Genomic DNA, 16,616 nt, shown 5'->3' with positions numbered 1-16,616 from the left:
ATAGATAGATAGATAGATAGATAGATAGATAGATAGATAGATAGATAGATAGATTGGGAACATACAGCCTGCCCTATCTTGACTGTCTCTCCATTTCACCACCCCTTTAAGGAAATGAGCACATCCTGTTGTTTTAACAGAGTCTTCCTGTTGAAAATTTCATACAGTACATGCTGTATAAGAGGAGGACAGAACTACCACAGGATTAAAGCGTAATGGCACACATATCTATATCTGCTTCAAAACCAGTGGGGACTCTGCTGTTTTGGGGTGAGTATCTGAACCTTTAGAATATAATTTTGGTTTATTGTGCTTGAGACTTAAAATCAGAGGCAATCTCCAGAAGAAAATGCTTGTAAATGTGAAAAGACCGAATAAAAACTCACTATTAGCTCACTATGTCAATATTTTTTCAATTGTATTTGCACTTTAATTGATCATTCAGAATACTATTCTGAATACTAATTAAAGTGCCATAATTTGATTAAGTCTTAAGTCTTAAGTCGCTGGGGTATATTTGTAGCAATAGCCAAATAAACAATTATACATTTTTCTTTTATGCCAAAATATATATATATATATATATATATATATATATATATATATATATATATATATATATATATATATATATATATATATATATATATATATATATAAAATATCATGTTCCATGGAGATATTTTGTACATTTCCTACTGCAAATTTATCAAAACTTAATTTTTGATTAGTAATATGCATTGCTTAGAATTAATTTGGACAACTTCAAAGGCGATTTTCTCAGTTAGTTATTTAGATTTTTTTTTCACCCTCAAATTCCAGATATTCAAATAGTTGAATCTTGACAAAATAATGTCTGATCCTAATAAACCATACATCAATGGAAAGATTATTTATTCAGCTTTCAGATGATGTATAAATCTCATTTTCTAAAAATGTATACTTAAACCTGGTTTTGTGGTCCAGGTTCACATATGTCTTAAGTCGCTGGGGTATAGTTTTAGCAACAGCCAAAAAAACATTGTATGGGTCAAAATGATAGATTTTTATTTTATTCCAGAGTCATTAGGATATTAAGTAAAGATCATGTTCCATGAAGATATTTTGTAAATTTCCTAGCTCAAATATATCTATGTATTATAAAATGTAATATCATTAGTAATATGAGAATTTTCTCAATATTTTTTATTGTTTTTTGTCGTGTTTTTTTTTTTTTTTTTTTTTTTTTGCACCCTAAGATTCCAGATTTTCAATTAGTTGTATCTCGGCCAAATATTTTTCTATCCTAACAACATCAATGGAAAGCTTATTCATTCAGCTTTATGTATAATCTTGTATAAATCTATAAAATTGACCCTTATGACTGGTTTTGTGGTCCAAGGTCACATAATATAATATAATATAATATAATATAATATAATATAATATAATATAATATAATATAATATAATATAATATAATATAATATAATATAATATAATATAATATAATATAATATAATATAATATATAAACTTTATCGCCTTCATGACCATCAAGAAGATTTGATGGGATATCATGTAAATTATACTGCTGACTTCTATAAAACAATGCTTTAAGTCACTAAATGGTATATAGATAAATTGGAAATTTTCTGAGGAAATGACTGTTATGATCCAAATGGTCAGGACAAAGAGAGGATGTTGCATCTCCTCCCTTCCTGAATCTTTTTCCATGCCTGTCAATTTTCCCCAAACTGTTGGAATTTGCTGTCTTATAATGACAAATAATGTTTCTGAATACATGCGTGATTCATGTATGTAATCCACTGTTTTTTGTTATGATAGTCTGTCTTTGTCTAATGGTCTCAACTCTGCAGACCCTGGTACCAAACGAACAGAGACAAACTGTGGTAAATTGCGTTAAGATTTCTATTTGCTCTAAAATGTATTTTTGTAAAATACCCTCTTTTTCTCATGAATATTTATTTTTCTTCTGTGCTCTAGAGACAGATTGCATCAACCATGCCGACAGAAGTACAAACCACCACATACACTAAAGCAGGTGAGTGATACAGCTGTGTAAATATGATAGACATGTCTGCTAATTTTATTTTATTTTTTAGTTCTGTGTCCAAATAAACCCTACTGTGAGGTTGTTTTGGGTGTATGGCTTCAATTGAGTGCTTACTGAGCACCTCAACAATAAACAGCAGACAATCAGTGCTTTGAAAGGTTACTGCTACAAAGTTGTTGATAATGTTGAAAAGAATATTGTGTTGCAGTTCTAGATTGTGGTGAGAGATTTTGTTGACACTTTCGATCACTCTTTCTTCTAATATTTACATGCATGGGAGAGACTCTGGAACAAAGAATAAACCAACTGCTTCAGTTTGAGATTTGAATAAACACATGGGCACTGGGGAGATTCAGACTGGCCTCAGCCAAAGACAGAAACAAAGTCTGCATTGTTCAAATATATGGAGTTTATTAACACACATGCCATGCTACCTATAAAACATGTTTATACAACACACACACACACTAATATTACAATTTATGTGATGTTTATTACAAAACTATTGTTTAAAATATATAGGATGTTTGATATTGTAGAGCGATTGACTTAAGCCATTTTCAATGCTCCAGCGCCATAAAATGAAGCTGTGAGGGATTGAAGTGTGTTCAGTGGATTGTACTTTAATCAAACTGTTAGTTCAGCTAAAAAAAGCGTATTTCCATATAAAAAAAGTGTTAAAAGTTTCATTGAAAGTTGTGAGCTGGCAAAAAAATTATATGACATGGGGCCTTTACAAAGTGTGTCCCATTGACTTTAAGTCTATCCCTTACAGACTCGTTTTCTTCAATGTTACATTCAAAATTACTTCTAACTGGACTGGTCTATAAGGCTATAGGAAATTTGTATTTATTAAACTCATCTAATCAAATAAAAAAAATTTTTTTTAAATACTGCTCTAAATGCTATTTTGTAGACTTAATCTACTGGTACTGGTTGAAGACAATCTCACATGGTCAACATGAGATCCACAAGCCTAGAAGTGTTACATAAACTGTTCCAGTCCTCCCTCGGCCCTGGATTCACTTCTTTCTCTTCCTTTGAAGTGAGTGAGCTGAGAGTTTGTTTCAATCACAGCTGGGCTCGAACCAAAAGTGCAGCACTTCGAGCACAGATGGCAAACTCTGATTATATCGTTTCACGAACTCAATCTGCTTAATACGACCCAGTTTTTCTTAAAAGTGTCTATTCCATCAAGCCGCCCTGCTCTACCCTTAAATGTTCACTTATGTTTCCTGTTTGGAAACAGATGCGAAAACGCAAATAAATCAGAACCACTGAGCCGACGAGGCATCAACCTGAGAGAAATGGAGTGTTTTTTCAAGGGGAAGACCCGTTTGCAGATGTGCATCTGGCCTGGGTGTGCTCAGCCCAGAAAAGATCCGCGCCTCGGGGGAAACAGCAATCTTTAAACACAACAGTGCTTTACAATATCAAGAGTCAGGTCTAGAACTGAGAACCGGTTCTTATGCAGCAACGGTTCCATTTAAACTAAAATACTGAAGGACTTTAGTGAAGCTTGGTTAACTTTTCTCAAACATGCATTCTTTGTACTACTAAAATAATTAAACATTTCCATCCCTGTTGCTCAAAAATAAAAACTTTCATTCTATATTAATTTTAACATATAGCCCACATACAGGCTACATAAAAAAAACTACACATATATATTTATATAAAATTATGAAAAATGCATTTTATGATGAACTTTTTGACCGTTGACGTTAGTAACGTGTTTTAATGTCATAATTTCACTACCAACAACAATGCATCCTAGTATTATAGTTTTTAGACTTAATATTATAGTTTTCTTTCATGACTTAAAAGGTATTACATAAAAACAATGAGGCAGGAATGATTGGTTAATTAATAATAATCATGTGGTTTCATTGAATAACACTGTTAAAATACATACATATAATAACAAAATAAACAGTTTGCATTATTATAAATCTCTACAAAGGGCACCAAAGGCCTGATAATTGCTGTTGTTACACTTACAGGACGATCAAATCCTTGTTTAATATTGACAAACATTTAATTCAAATTCCCACTTGATTTTTTAATTTTGGCGACCTTTTTGTGGTGGAAATGCTGCAGCCTAAATAATTTCTTCAACAAAACTTTTGGACATCACAACCCTTACCAAAATTAACCATGAATTTATTATAGTAAAGCTGCTTAATTTCATTTTGTGTGATTTCTGAATGCATGAGACTACAAAATAAATCAATGTTATTGATAAAATCATAGCCATAGGTAACTGTCTACCATTTTAATTTATAAATAATACAATTTAATTACACTTTATTTATTTACTTTTATGTTTTATTAAAGTTCTATTTGAACCCCCTTATATGTTTTTTGGTTTTTAGTTGTTGTTTTTTTGTTTGTTTGTTTGCTTGTTTTGAAGGAGGGGGCACAATAATACCATTCTGCTTAGGGCACCCATTGAGCCAGCAGCGGCCCTGGTCCGATTCCTGAACGAAGTGAATTACTTAAGTGTAGCTGAATACTTTAATTAATCTCATACACGTTTTGTAAATACACGTTTGTTTAATATTTAGCCTAAGTTATGACAAATTAATGGACTGAATTTATGGCGCGTCTAAAAATCTGTGAAAAGTTATTAAACAACTTTAGTTTTTTATTGTGCTTTTTTCTGTTGAAGACAGAGAGAGAGAGAGAGAGAGAGAGAGAGAGAGAGAGGTGGAGCACTATTACGTGGGAAAATTAAAGCGTTCTCGGTCAGCAGCTTTCTGAACATCTGGTAACCGTGATTCCTCGTGTGGTGACGGCGCATCACGCTTCCACCCGTCGCGTTTCCTGTTATGCCTAACGTTGTTCGGTGCAAAAGTTCAGGAACATTCAGCGCTGGGTTGAGATCAGCTCGCCAGCGCTCGTTTGCTCTGATATGAGGGTATCGTTCAGCTTCTTTGGCGTCTTTCTGTCTGTTCTCTGTGGTAAGTTGATGTGTGTCTGTGTGTGTGCGTCGGTAGACAACTTCAGCTTTCATTTAAACTGCATTAGACACTGAAGCCTACAGTGCATGACAAATCTGTGCTTTCAAGAATGAAGATTACCAACATCACAAACGATCTAATAAGATGAAGAATATATCTTATAAATGTTTGTCCTTTTTATATTTGGTTATATTTATTGTAATTGTTATTATTTTTATCAACCGAAGCCAGTGGGTCTCATTGCTGAATGTTTGGACATATTATATGCATATTCTGCATACATTTACATGTGTATATTTTATGTATGTATTTATTTACAGTACTTATATTTTTTAGAGCCTGGCTATGGAGATGGAGGAACATTTGGTAAGTTAATGAGCTAAGCTAATATAATTACTGTTGGTAACTGCTTGACTGTGACACAAAAAAAGGCAAAAAAACAAAAAACAAAAAAAAAACAAAACAAAAAAAATTATATATATATATATATATATATATATATATATATATATATATATATATATATATATATATATATATATACACACACACTCCATTATGCATAACAGGATTATTCGTATTGACTTATATCAAAGTTCATTATTTATTTCATTTTGTTTACATCCTAGGCTGTGCTAACATGAGCACCTGTGACACATACTGTACATTTTGTGTGGACTATTCCTTGAGAACTCAAGAATGCTATGAAGTGCTGGTGGTTTTGTGTCAAAATAATTTTCATGTTGCTATGATGTCCATGAACAGTATCGACTGGTGTTCCCTGGAAAAAATAAAAAGGTACATTCTAAGGATTCATTATCAAATACTATATAATACTGTATTGATAGCAATTGGTGACTCTCTTTCTCCATATGTCTCTCTGGCAGTGCATACAACAATTTCACTGTGTGTACGGAGTCTGTTGCTGACTGTCTGCTGATTCCCTGGCCGAATCAGCTTGTTGAACACATATTTGTGGATATCCACACCACCTATTTTCAAGAATGCCCCTCAGAGGCACTGAAGGACCCCCCTCCCAGCATCATCCTGGCCCTTGTCATGACCCCCATATGCCTAATCCCTGTTATGGTGGTCCTAGTTGTTTTCAAGACTAAAAATGGTGACAGGAGGTCCTAGAGAAAATTCCAGGTGCAAGAAGATTTTAAATGCATCCTTTTGCTCTGTTTCTTCTTCACCCCACCCTGGGATAATGTCCTGGCCCAACACTCCCCAGTGAATGTGCACCCGGTGGTCTCCAGGTTCGACTAAACCAGGATGGAGATTAATTTGTTCTAGGTGTGACCTCTGACTGGAAAATGTTACTGTACTTCAGTGAAATAATTGTTGGTTGTATGTATTTATCATTAAATTGCAGCTAATGTGCAGTACAGATATTTCACAGCATTATTATCTACAACTTGCACATATAGGTTTGGTTGTCTTCGGGATGTGAATACATAATCCATTGAAATGTGAAATGGCAATGGAAAAAAGGTTCATTTGAAGCATTCAGAAGAATTGTGTAGATAACCAGATGTACAAAACAACACTGCATAATCACAAACTAATTTGAGTGTCCACTTTATGCACTGTAAGAAATTTTTAACCCATATTTTAATGCAGATTTTGTTGTTAGTTAAGTGACAAGAGCTGTTTAGCTGACTGTAAGAATAACGGCTTTGTGATTTCATTTCTGTTGTAACACAAGTCATAACGATTGACTTTTTATTGAGGAATTAAGCATATAAGAATCAATCTGAATGCATGACAAAACAAAGCCGACTGAAAGTCACCCATTTCAATAGGCAGCTTTTTAAATATCTGTTTATTTATGTAACTTAATGACATGCACATGTCTCTGAAAAGAAAACATTTAAGAGGGAAGGGAATGTCAGCAAATGTTCATTTTAATTTTACTGTGCCCCTCACACAGAACTGCATTGTACTTTACTCACAATATAATTACTGTACAAATGTAGTCACATGAAAGAGATTGGCATTAGTTTTTAATTTAATTATATATAATTAATTATAATTATAATTAATATATATATAATTAATCATTTAAATAATTGGTTATGAAGGATGAGTCTTACAACAGAAAATTGAGAAGTTTTTGTAAAGTGTATGTTTGCAGATTGTTCTCTTTGTTCTCACTTTAAGAGCCTGCCAACAAATTTATACTTTAATTACTTCACCTCCTACTTTGTTTGGAAAATTTTGTTATATAATTAAATATTAAACCACATTGTGATTTTAATAAAAATGTCCTTGTTTTGAAATTTTCTTCATTAAGAATAAGTCATGCTTTGTGCTGCTTGTAAACGGATAAGATACAGTAGGTGTAACTTGTTTCTTCTGCGAAAGAGAGCTCAAATATTCAAGCTAAAAATTCCTCTCACACTTCAGACAGAAGGGTGGATGCTGGAGTCCAGGAGTGGAAAATGCTTTAATAAGTACAGCTTGTTCCAGTGAGCTTATTGCATGAAACACTGAAATTCAGAAGAAATCACTGCTGGGAAAAAAATCTTAAACTATCCTGTACTGGTTTAAGATGGTCTCCAAGCTTGGCCAGCTGTACAAAACAAACCTCCCTTAAACCAGTATAAGATGACTCTTTACAGCATTTTGTAGATGTGTGTCGATGCCACTGTAAAACACACACTCAAAGTCTCCAGTGAAACAGTATGCTTTCGTCGGGGACTCGGTTTGGCAGGGTGTGGTGGGAACGAGAGCATTCACCCTCCTTTGTCTCGTTCTTCAGCTCTCCTCCTCGTCCTCCTCCGGCTCAGGTCAGGCCTTCCATAAGCCCCGCCCTCCTCCAACAGCTCATCCAATCCGGAGTCAGTCTCACAGGTCCCACGGGAGAGGACACACCTCACATCTGAACCATTCAGCCATTCACAGCCGGCCAGATGCTCCATGCCTTCATTACTGCCAGATCTCACTGTCAGATCCCTGGCACTGATCCAAAACACAGATCCACATCTGTACCCTCCACTGGCCAGCGACTTGTGCAATTAACATCTTACAGTTGCATTGTACAGCACTACTCACGAGCTCCCGACAGACCCGTGCTACATACGGAATTCACATTACGGATCCATAAGCCTATATAGAAATTTACTTAATTTTAATGCGTTTCCAAAGACACATTTCAGTCACATTTGAATGTGCTGGCTAAAAGTTATGGACACTATTTTGTTTATTTATGTTTCTGTTTCAAACCTTGATTTATTATTACTAATTATTCTTATTTTTATTCTTTAGCCTATATATAAAAAAAATCATTCATTCATTTACCTGTACTTGACTGACAGAAAGGGAACAGATTGTTGAAAGGGTTCATGTGATATTGCTGCCACCCAGTGGTTAAATTAGTCAAATGCTGGAGATCAATATTTATTATCTCTTTTAACTACTATTCTCTAAGTGTCTGTTTGTGCTCTTGTTTCTGTATCCTTGATCCTTGTGCATCTACTCCGTGTCATAATTGGGAAGTCTTTTCTGCTGTTCTTTCCTGATTTTATTTATGTTCTGTTGTGCTGTCTGTCTTTGTCATTGATGGTACAAGTCTCATCCTAAATAATAGATTATTTGTCTTCAGTTTAATGTTCATAAAATGGAAGTTCTTATCAAAGAGATCAATGCATTTTTACTTAGCAGGCTTTCATGTATATGTAAATTATAATAATGAATCTCCCTGCTGGATTCCTGTTGATTCACTTCTGACCAGTTAAGGTTAAAGGATTTTGCATCTTTTGCAGTGTCACCTAATATTCAGACAAAGAAGCAATGCTCTGGGTGAGAGATATTCTTTGGTTGCGCAGATTAATGGAAGGAAAAATATTAATGACATACCCAAAGCTCCACATGCTTCTCTTTTAACTGAAAAATAGAAGAAATAGAACAAAGTCCACCACCTTTTGTAGCCAATCATGAGGCTCTCGCTGACTCTCAATTTACTCTTATCCGATTGGTTCCATAAACACACCATGTCAAAACATTAATCTTCATTTAGTTCATTAAAATGTAAAATTTATAATAATATATAACTGATAACTAATAATTTTTGTGTGATTTTTATTTTAGTGATTAAAATATACACATATATACACATGGAAAATAGTTAAAGAATAATTAAAGTATTCTTTGTGCTTTTTACATGAATGTCTGTTCATTGAAGAAATTCAGCTAGACGGCAAGCTATCCCCACAACAAGCAGCACGCAAGTGGGAAAATGTAAAGAAAATATACAAGGTAGATTTTCTGATCAAATACATCAACATTGTTTATTTTTGTTAAATATATTAATTTCATTATTGTTTTGACAAACTCAAATGAGACAACGAAGAAAACAGCAACAAACCTTGAAACTTAAACTATGTACAATCAAGCAGTTCTGTTTTATCTTAGGAACTGAAAACTCCCCGATCTGGAGTATCCACGAAGGGAGGGGGTGACACAGCTATCTCATGGAAGTGGTTTGCTGACATGCATGAGGCAATTGGGTCTAAACCTTCAATAACACTTTCAATTTTAATTGCCTCATGCATGGCAGAGAAACCTTGTGTGGCAGCAAGAAAGCACCGGCAGAGCAGCCAGGGTCATCAAATGAAAGCAGGGGCACTTTAGGTCAGGGAAGGAAGGAGAGGAGGCCTAAAAAGAGGAAGGGTGGAGATACAGTTCTGCAGTTCCTTACGGTGGAAGCAGAATATACAAGGGAGTGTGAGAGAAGAGAAAGAGGAGAAGATGCTGAAGCTGTAAGAGAAAATAGTGGAAAAAATTTAGTTTATTTTTAAGTTATTAATGAGTGCTAATAAAACATTGCAGTCACTTCATGTTTGTGTCTTAATCTCAGTTAGCTAACTATTTTTTGCATTTATGCTGCCTTCATGCTATTGAAATTTTCATAAATACAACTTCAGGAAGCATTCAGGTGTGACTTCAGAGTAGGAAACCCTCAACTGTGATTGGGAAACTTGGGGATAACATGGATCCCAGAGTTTACGAATCGAAAGAACTTAAAAATACGGCTGTGCCGATCACGATCGGCCGATCGTTTTGCGCATCTCGTCAGTAAAGCCGGTTCTCTAATCAGCGGTAAATTCCCTGAGGTGTGTGATAAGAGCAGCTGTTACTACACAAAGCCGTTGTTAACTGAGAAGATGCGCAAATAAACGCTGAAAATGAACGTGGATTTGCTCATCTTCTCAGTTAACAACGGCTCTGTGTAGTAACAGCTGCTCTAATCACGCACCTCAGGGAATTTACCGCTGATTAGAGAACCGGCTTTACTGACGAGATGCGCATAACGATCGGCCGATCATGATCGGAGCAGTCCTACTTAAAAACTTTGAACATGGTATAAAGGAGTATGCATTATGTAGTGCATTTACATTTATTTATATTTATTTGTTTTGCAAAAACTTTTATATGAAAGTACTTATATGATAATAACAACAATCAATCAGACCAACAAAAATTAAACTATTTGTAATTGCTATGACAATTCAGTCTAACACAGTTTATTTAGCAAGTTTTTTTTTTTTTTATAAATAAAAATAAAAACAGACTGAATAGAAAGTAATAGTAATAACAGGTCAAGTGTTGATGTAAAAATATGTCTTTGTTTCTTTAAAAATTGAACATTATTGATTTTTATTATTTTTCCAAATACAGCTATTTTGTTAGTGACCATTTGATGCCTAGTGCTGTTATCCCAGTATTAAAAAAATACATGGATTCAAATTTGCTAAATATTAGGATAATTATGAATATGTTTCTTAATATATCTGATAAATAAGCATTGGAATGTGTCATGCTTGCAAGTAGGAATTCAGAAGAATGATTTGTAATATTTTTGAAGTTACAACATTAGAGTCACATCTACAGGCACAGTAGTTGTGCTCATTGTGCTGTCCAGAAAGTTCAGCCACTAGCCTTCCTCTGAGGTTTTCACCACTTCAGTGTACTTCTGGTTCATCCACTGTCTCACCGTCTAAATTTGATGTTTCTTCAGTAACAATTAAAAAGATAACGAAAGGCAACATTTTGTTAAACCAGCGTGAAACTGTTACATTCAAAGTTAAAAAGTAGCTTGTGCTTATGGTGCAATAAACAATTTGCACAAAGCGAAATAAAAAAATTATAATTAATATTCGGCTGAAATACTAACAGCAGAACATTAAATTAATTTTTCAGAATATACTTCAAATAACATTAATGATATACATTTACAAAGATATCGGTCCTGCCAGATGTTGGTTTAATACACAACTAATCTTTCACTGGAAATTATGAATCATAAGTGTCCCAAAGTGTAGTGAGCCAGGCCTTACCATGCAGTGCACGACTTGTGTAGGTTGACTCACATCTTTTTTGTTTAAAGGGAAAGTTCACCCAAAAATTAAAATGTTATGTGTATCTGCTTACCCCCAGGGCATCCAAGTCGTAGGTGACTTTGTTGAGTTTTTTTAAAACAAACCGTTGCAGTCTGTCAGTCATGTAATGCAAGTGGATGGTAATCACGGCTAAAACATACAATCATAAAAAAAAGAATACACAAACAAAACCAACTGAAAACCTATATTCTATTAGGTTCTTTGATAAGGTTACAATACGAAGGTCTACGTAGCAACATAACTTGCGTGATATCCCCGATGCGCGAGTCATCACATAGCCTGCTGTCCCCACGGGTAACCTGCAGGTTAGGCTGGGGTGGGTAAAGAAATTTGACTTTATTTGCGGGGCAGGAAGGGGCAGGCCAATTAATTTCATGAAAGCAGGACCCGCAGGTTGGAAAAAAATCTGACACTGATGGTGTCAATGATATTGTTATTATTATATTTTCCCTTTATTGTAAGCTACTTAACCCCTTTTGTGTTTTATTTCTTCTCCTTTCTTACTTCTATCTTCTTTCCTTTGTTAACGTTCTAAAGAAAGGAAATTGTATATTTTCATCCAATTAAAAAAAAAAAAAAAAAAAAGAATAATTCTGAAACTTGTAAAATTAAATTAAAAAAAACACAGAGGTTATGATTGCAAACAGTTAATGTCTGCCGGCTTGTGAAATATACAACAGCCCAAAACCGGAAATAAACCAAAAGGAAACTAAACTGACCTCACAAAACAGTTCTTCAGTTGATTCCTGGAACTACTTTGAGTCATCAATGTTTCATTTAATCTTTAACCACAGGGCTGGTTTACAACAAAATACCTTGAAGTTTTAAAAAAAAATGATTCATAAATGGATATTTTCTTTATTCAAAGAAGAAGCAGATTCAGAAAAAAGTTTCTTCTGTAATTCACTGTGATTGTCACCTCATCACTTCAGACCGACAAACGAGACACATGATAACAGTAGAATAAGATCATGTTAATAAAGAGCTGCTTGTGATGATGGAGCAAAACATGAACAAATCAGAGGATTGCTGTTCCGTCACCATAATCACATCATAAGAAACAAGATATTTTATTTGTTTGCTATAGCTGAGGGAATAGTGATCATCTCAATATCAGCTGCTAATTTTGTATATTTCACAGAAATTTTGCAATCCATAAGATCATACAAGTAAATCCAAAGCAAGAAAGGATGAACCTTATTTCTCACAAATCGCTTTTCTCTTCGATGCACATGGAAGATCATTCCAGTTGTTCAGGATGGAAGATAAACCCATAATTTCAACACAGTCCTCATTTCCATCTTCGTCATTCGGCTCACCTTCAAACCAAAACCTGAACATGGATCACATTTTTAATTATTATTTAGAATCCCGAATTTTCAGTTATAACATTCTTAAAGTTTGCTGATTTAGGAACCAGAAAAAAAAAGCAGATACCTTTATTTGTAACTAACTTATGGAACAGTCACAGTTCATTATAAAACAGCCAACATAAGTCATAGTACCACAAAAGCAAGTTTCACAGGTAAGTAAAAGTAGTAAAGTGAAAACGCAGAAAACTAAAACAGAGAAGATACGTTTTTCAATACAATTTATTTAGAGGATGTTTGTTTAATTATGGCTGCTGCCATTATTGAGTTTTTAGAAGAGATGTCTTCTGCTGTTTTCTGATGGGCTAAACTTTAAACGAGAATACAGAAGACTAAAATAAATCAGCAGTGGTTATCTGTGAGCGTTTCACATCTTACCCCCTATTCAGTGGTGAATTATCCACCCATGTCAAATTGCCCTCGTTCACTATGTCAGACAAACCAATCCACGATCTCTCGCTGAGTCTGACAAGTGAAGACATGAGCCTCTGCGAGTGAATAAAAACAGGAATACAGTAAGTGTGATTCCCTTGTTCATTAACAGACACAAACTCACTCACACAAACTCACCTGCTTCTCTACACTGTTGATAATGACCAAATCCCCGCCACGATCCCTGCAGTACTGCCTGCTGGCAGACCAGCTCATCGCCTTTTTGGAAATGAAGAAGCCATCTAGACTACATTGATTTCCTAATAGAGACACTCCTTTTAAAACTCTATTCATAAAATGATAACGAAACTACGGTGGGGTGGGGGAATTACATGGTTACACTTCATTTTGATAGTCCACTTTAGACATTCTACTAACTACAGTTTAAGTGACTTTGTAACTACATGTCAACTACATGTCAACTAATTCTCATTAATTTGCAACTACATGTCTACTAACTCTCAGAGTAGACAGTTAGGGTAGGTTTAGGGTTAGTGTAAATTGACAAAGAAAGTTTTAGAAGACATTAAGCATACAGTCTACTAATACTCTACTAACTGCTAGTTGACATGTAGTTGCAAAGTTAATTACTGTTAGTAGAATGTGGACTATTGAAATAAAGTGTTACTAATTACAGGTTTATACTGACCTCCTTTAGAAACGTTCTTATTCAGTTCATCGCTCTTGACTTTGTCTGCAAAATCTGGAATCCTCTGAACCAAAGAGTCAAAATCCCTCTGTAATTGGCTTTTCTCAACAGAGAGATCATTGAATTTGGTCTCCAGCTCCAGTTTCTTCTGACTCAAAGAGCTGAAGTTGTTCTGCAGCTGGTGTTTCTCAGTCATTAGATCAGTGTACTTGTCCTGTAAGCTGTTGATGCTTTGATTGAACTCTTCAGCTGTGTTCTTGTAACTCTTTATCAGGTCTCTGTCTGCTGTGACGGCGTTGTGCTGCAGTATGATGAAGATCAGCAGAAGAACACAAATGAGCCCGAGACTCACTGTGATCAACACCAAACATCTTCTTCCTCCTGAGGAACAGGTCCAAAACACACAGATATCAGTTAATTCACTTTGCATTATTATAAATGACGTTCCACTTCAGGCTTTTTAGATAATCTATTATTTTGTTTAAATATATTTGATATTTTAATTTAATATAATATATAAGTGACTGAAATTGCATATGTAACAGTTTACATTTCCTCAAACATTACTAAAACAGTCTCTGCTTCAAATGAAACTTTCTACTTACTGCACTGTAGAGCTTTTCCTTTAGCCGGGATGTAACTCCGTGTTCGAGGTGCAGAAGTGTCTTCGTCCCTTTCATAAATGGCCTCAAACTCCATGTTTTGCTCCTGTGTCTTGCCGTACATCTTCACGATGAGTTGTGATATTCATAATGATGACAATTTGTTTTTATTTAAAGCCTAATATTGCAAAATCTATACAGGAAGTGGTTTCATATGACTCTGGCCTTTAATAAGGATATAGACTTCCAGTTTGAAACTCTCCTCAGATCCAGCCACGTGTACAGAATTACAAAACTATGTTAGCAGCTACAAAATCCAACAAGAAGAATCTGTGACCACACAAAAGACCACCCATATTAGACAGACATATTGTGTGTTCAACGCATAACCAAAAACATCTATGCTTTGGTTGTTCTTTGGTTGAGAGTAACATCTGAATTTTTTATGTAAGGTTTTTTTTTTTCAGAAGAAGAAAGTGACTTTGGTGTTATCTGATTGTATGGGGGTCTTGTTGAAGGGTTAGAGCAGTGAATGGGAGCAAATATATTTTTTGCATTCCCATTTGCTCAAATAGTAAAAGAAGAATGCCATGATAGTGCTTTCATGAATTTAAATAAAAGGAAAAATATTGAGCGAGACTGATAATGGAAGTCAGAATACAGAAAGATGTCAAATTTACGATCCCTCCCCATAGACGCCGCAATAGAAACACCCTTTCATTTGCCTAACCGTTTTTTTGTAATTTGAGTCGAAGGTGATATAATACGAGGTATAGTGTTATAAAGGTACCTACAAATATGAAAAATGTTGAGGTTTTACGATGCTGATGACCATCACAGTTTTGTGAATAGGGTCTATTATATGGATGTATTTGTTTTAGACTTTATATTAGTATGTTAAAAATAAGACCATCAACTGAATGTGCTGAATGTGCAGCTCTTCCACAAACTCATCCAGCACAACCTTGAAAGACATTTCTAACAAATTCTATTAAAAGAATATCCTCCACTTATACTTTTCTTGAATTTTCACTTCTGCTTCTGCAGCTCACTCTTGAAGCTGTTATGCTGCTGCGAGTGTTGTTGATTACTGAATTGCTGGTGACATTCCTCATTTAACTGGTAAATGGATGAAAACTTTGAGTAAACTTTAAGAGTTCTGATAACTAAAAAAAAATATATATATATCAGGTTCTGGGCTTAAGGTGAGCCGAATAACTAACATTGTAAAAAAATGTTTACTGTATTGAATTGATTTCTTCAAAACACAGCTCCAGAAGAAGAACTGGAATGATCTCTCATGCTTTGATAAGAGAAAGGGATTTGTGAGAAATAGTATCACTATTACCTGTCTTTAAATCACGGTCTGTCACTGCATTGAGGTGATAATCACAGTGGACTGCAGAAGTCTAAAAGTAGGCCTGATTCTCCCAGTTATTCTGATGTCAAGTGTCTGTAAAATTGCTTTTGAATTGAATTGCTTTCTCTATGAATAATATGGTCAATAACCATTATTACCAAATGGCATCTTTGTTTTTATTTCATATTATTCTTGTGCATCTGCTTTATTGTCCTTGATTGACGTTTAATCAGTGTTATATTGTGAAGAGAAGCTGATAAAATTGAAAATATTTCTCCTTCGTCACTTGTCAGATCACTTTTTGTTTCCACGTTTGTGGTTTTACCTGCACATTTGTGCTTTGTGAGTTAGTGTTTATTGAATGCTGTTAGTGGACATCACAGTACATATGCGTTTAACATCCAAAAAAATTAATATACACCAGGCATTCAGAAGATGGTTTCCCGTTTACTGGCCAACACAACATCAACAAATTACATCATGCAATTACATACATTGCCCTGCTTTTTATTCACCTGCAGCTTCACTCTTTTCAGGGTTGCGCAAAGCCCATTGAAAGGCAATCCTGCAACAAGCGACGGCTAAAGCTAGCGCTTCCGGTCTGGCCTAATCTTCAACATGTTTTACAATAAACAATCCTATTGGATTGAACTATTTTTAGAAATGATGATGAAAAAAATAAATAAAAAAAACCTTTTATAAGTGAAGTTACTTTTTGCAACAAGTGTGATTCAGCAGAGAAACGAAATTTCTCATTAATTCCTATTCACAATGGCAATAAA

At 34.7% G+C, this 16,616-nt stretch overlaps 2 protein-coding genes across 2 annotated transcripts; one reads left to right on the top strand and one right to left on the bottom strand.

The window, feature by feature from the left end:
• Positions 1–142: 142 nt before the first annotated feature.
• Positions 143–7,299, top strand: LOC127951373 (receptor activity-modifying protein 1). Its single transcript, XM_052549243.1, has 6 exons — positions 143–270; positions 1,826–1,890; positions 1,985–2,042; positions 5,354–5,383; positions 5,647–5,815; positions 5,905–7,299. The coding sequence occupies exons 1-6, from the start codon at positions 216–218 to the stop codon at positions 6,152–6,154; spliced, it is 627 nt and encodes a 208-aa protein (XP_052405203.1). The 5' UTR covers positions 143–215; the 3' UTR covers positions 6,155–7,299.
• A 4,964-nt stretch (positions 7,300–12,263) lies between these two features.
• Positions 12,264–14,641, bottom strand: LOC127943006 (C-type lectin domain family 4 member M). The gene is made up of 5 exons (XM_052539096.1): positions 14,478–14,641; positions 13,873–14,253; positions 13,362–13,483; positions 13,170–13,279; positions 12,264–12,754 (listed from the first exon to the last, which is right to left on the bottom strand). The coding sequence occupies exons 1-5, from the start codon at positions 14,596–14,598 to the stop codon at positions 12,619–12,621; spliced, it is 870 nt and encodes a 289-aa protein (XP_052395056.1). The 5' UTR covers positions 14,599–14,641; the 3' UTR covers positions 12,264–12,618.
• Between the last annotated feature and the right edge of the window lie 1,975 nt (positions 14,642–16,616).

The sequence above is a fragment of the Carassius gibelio genome, chromosome A3 (assembly GCF_023724105.1).
Source record: "Carassius gibelio isolate Cgi1373 ecotype wild population from Czech Republic chromosome A3, carGib1.2-hapl.c, whole genome shotgun sequence".
NCBI classification, from domain to species: Eukaryota; Metazoa; Chordata; class Actinopteri; order Cypriniformes; family Cyprinidae; genus Carassius; species Carassius gibelio.
Note: the sequence above shows the minus strand (reverse complement) of the source record. Positions and strands in the feature narration are given on the sequence as shown.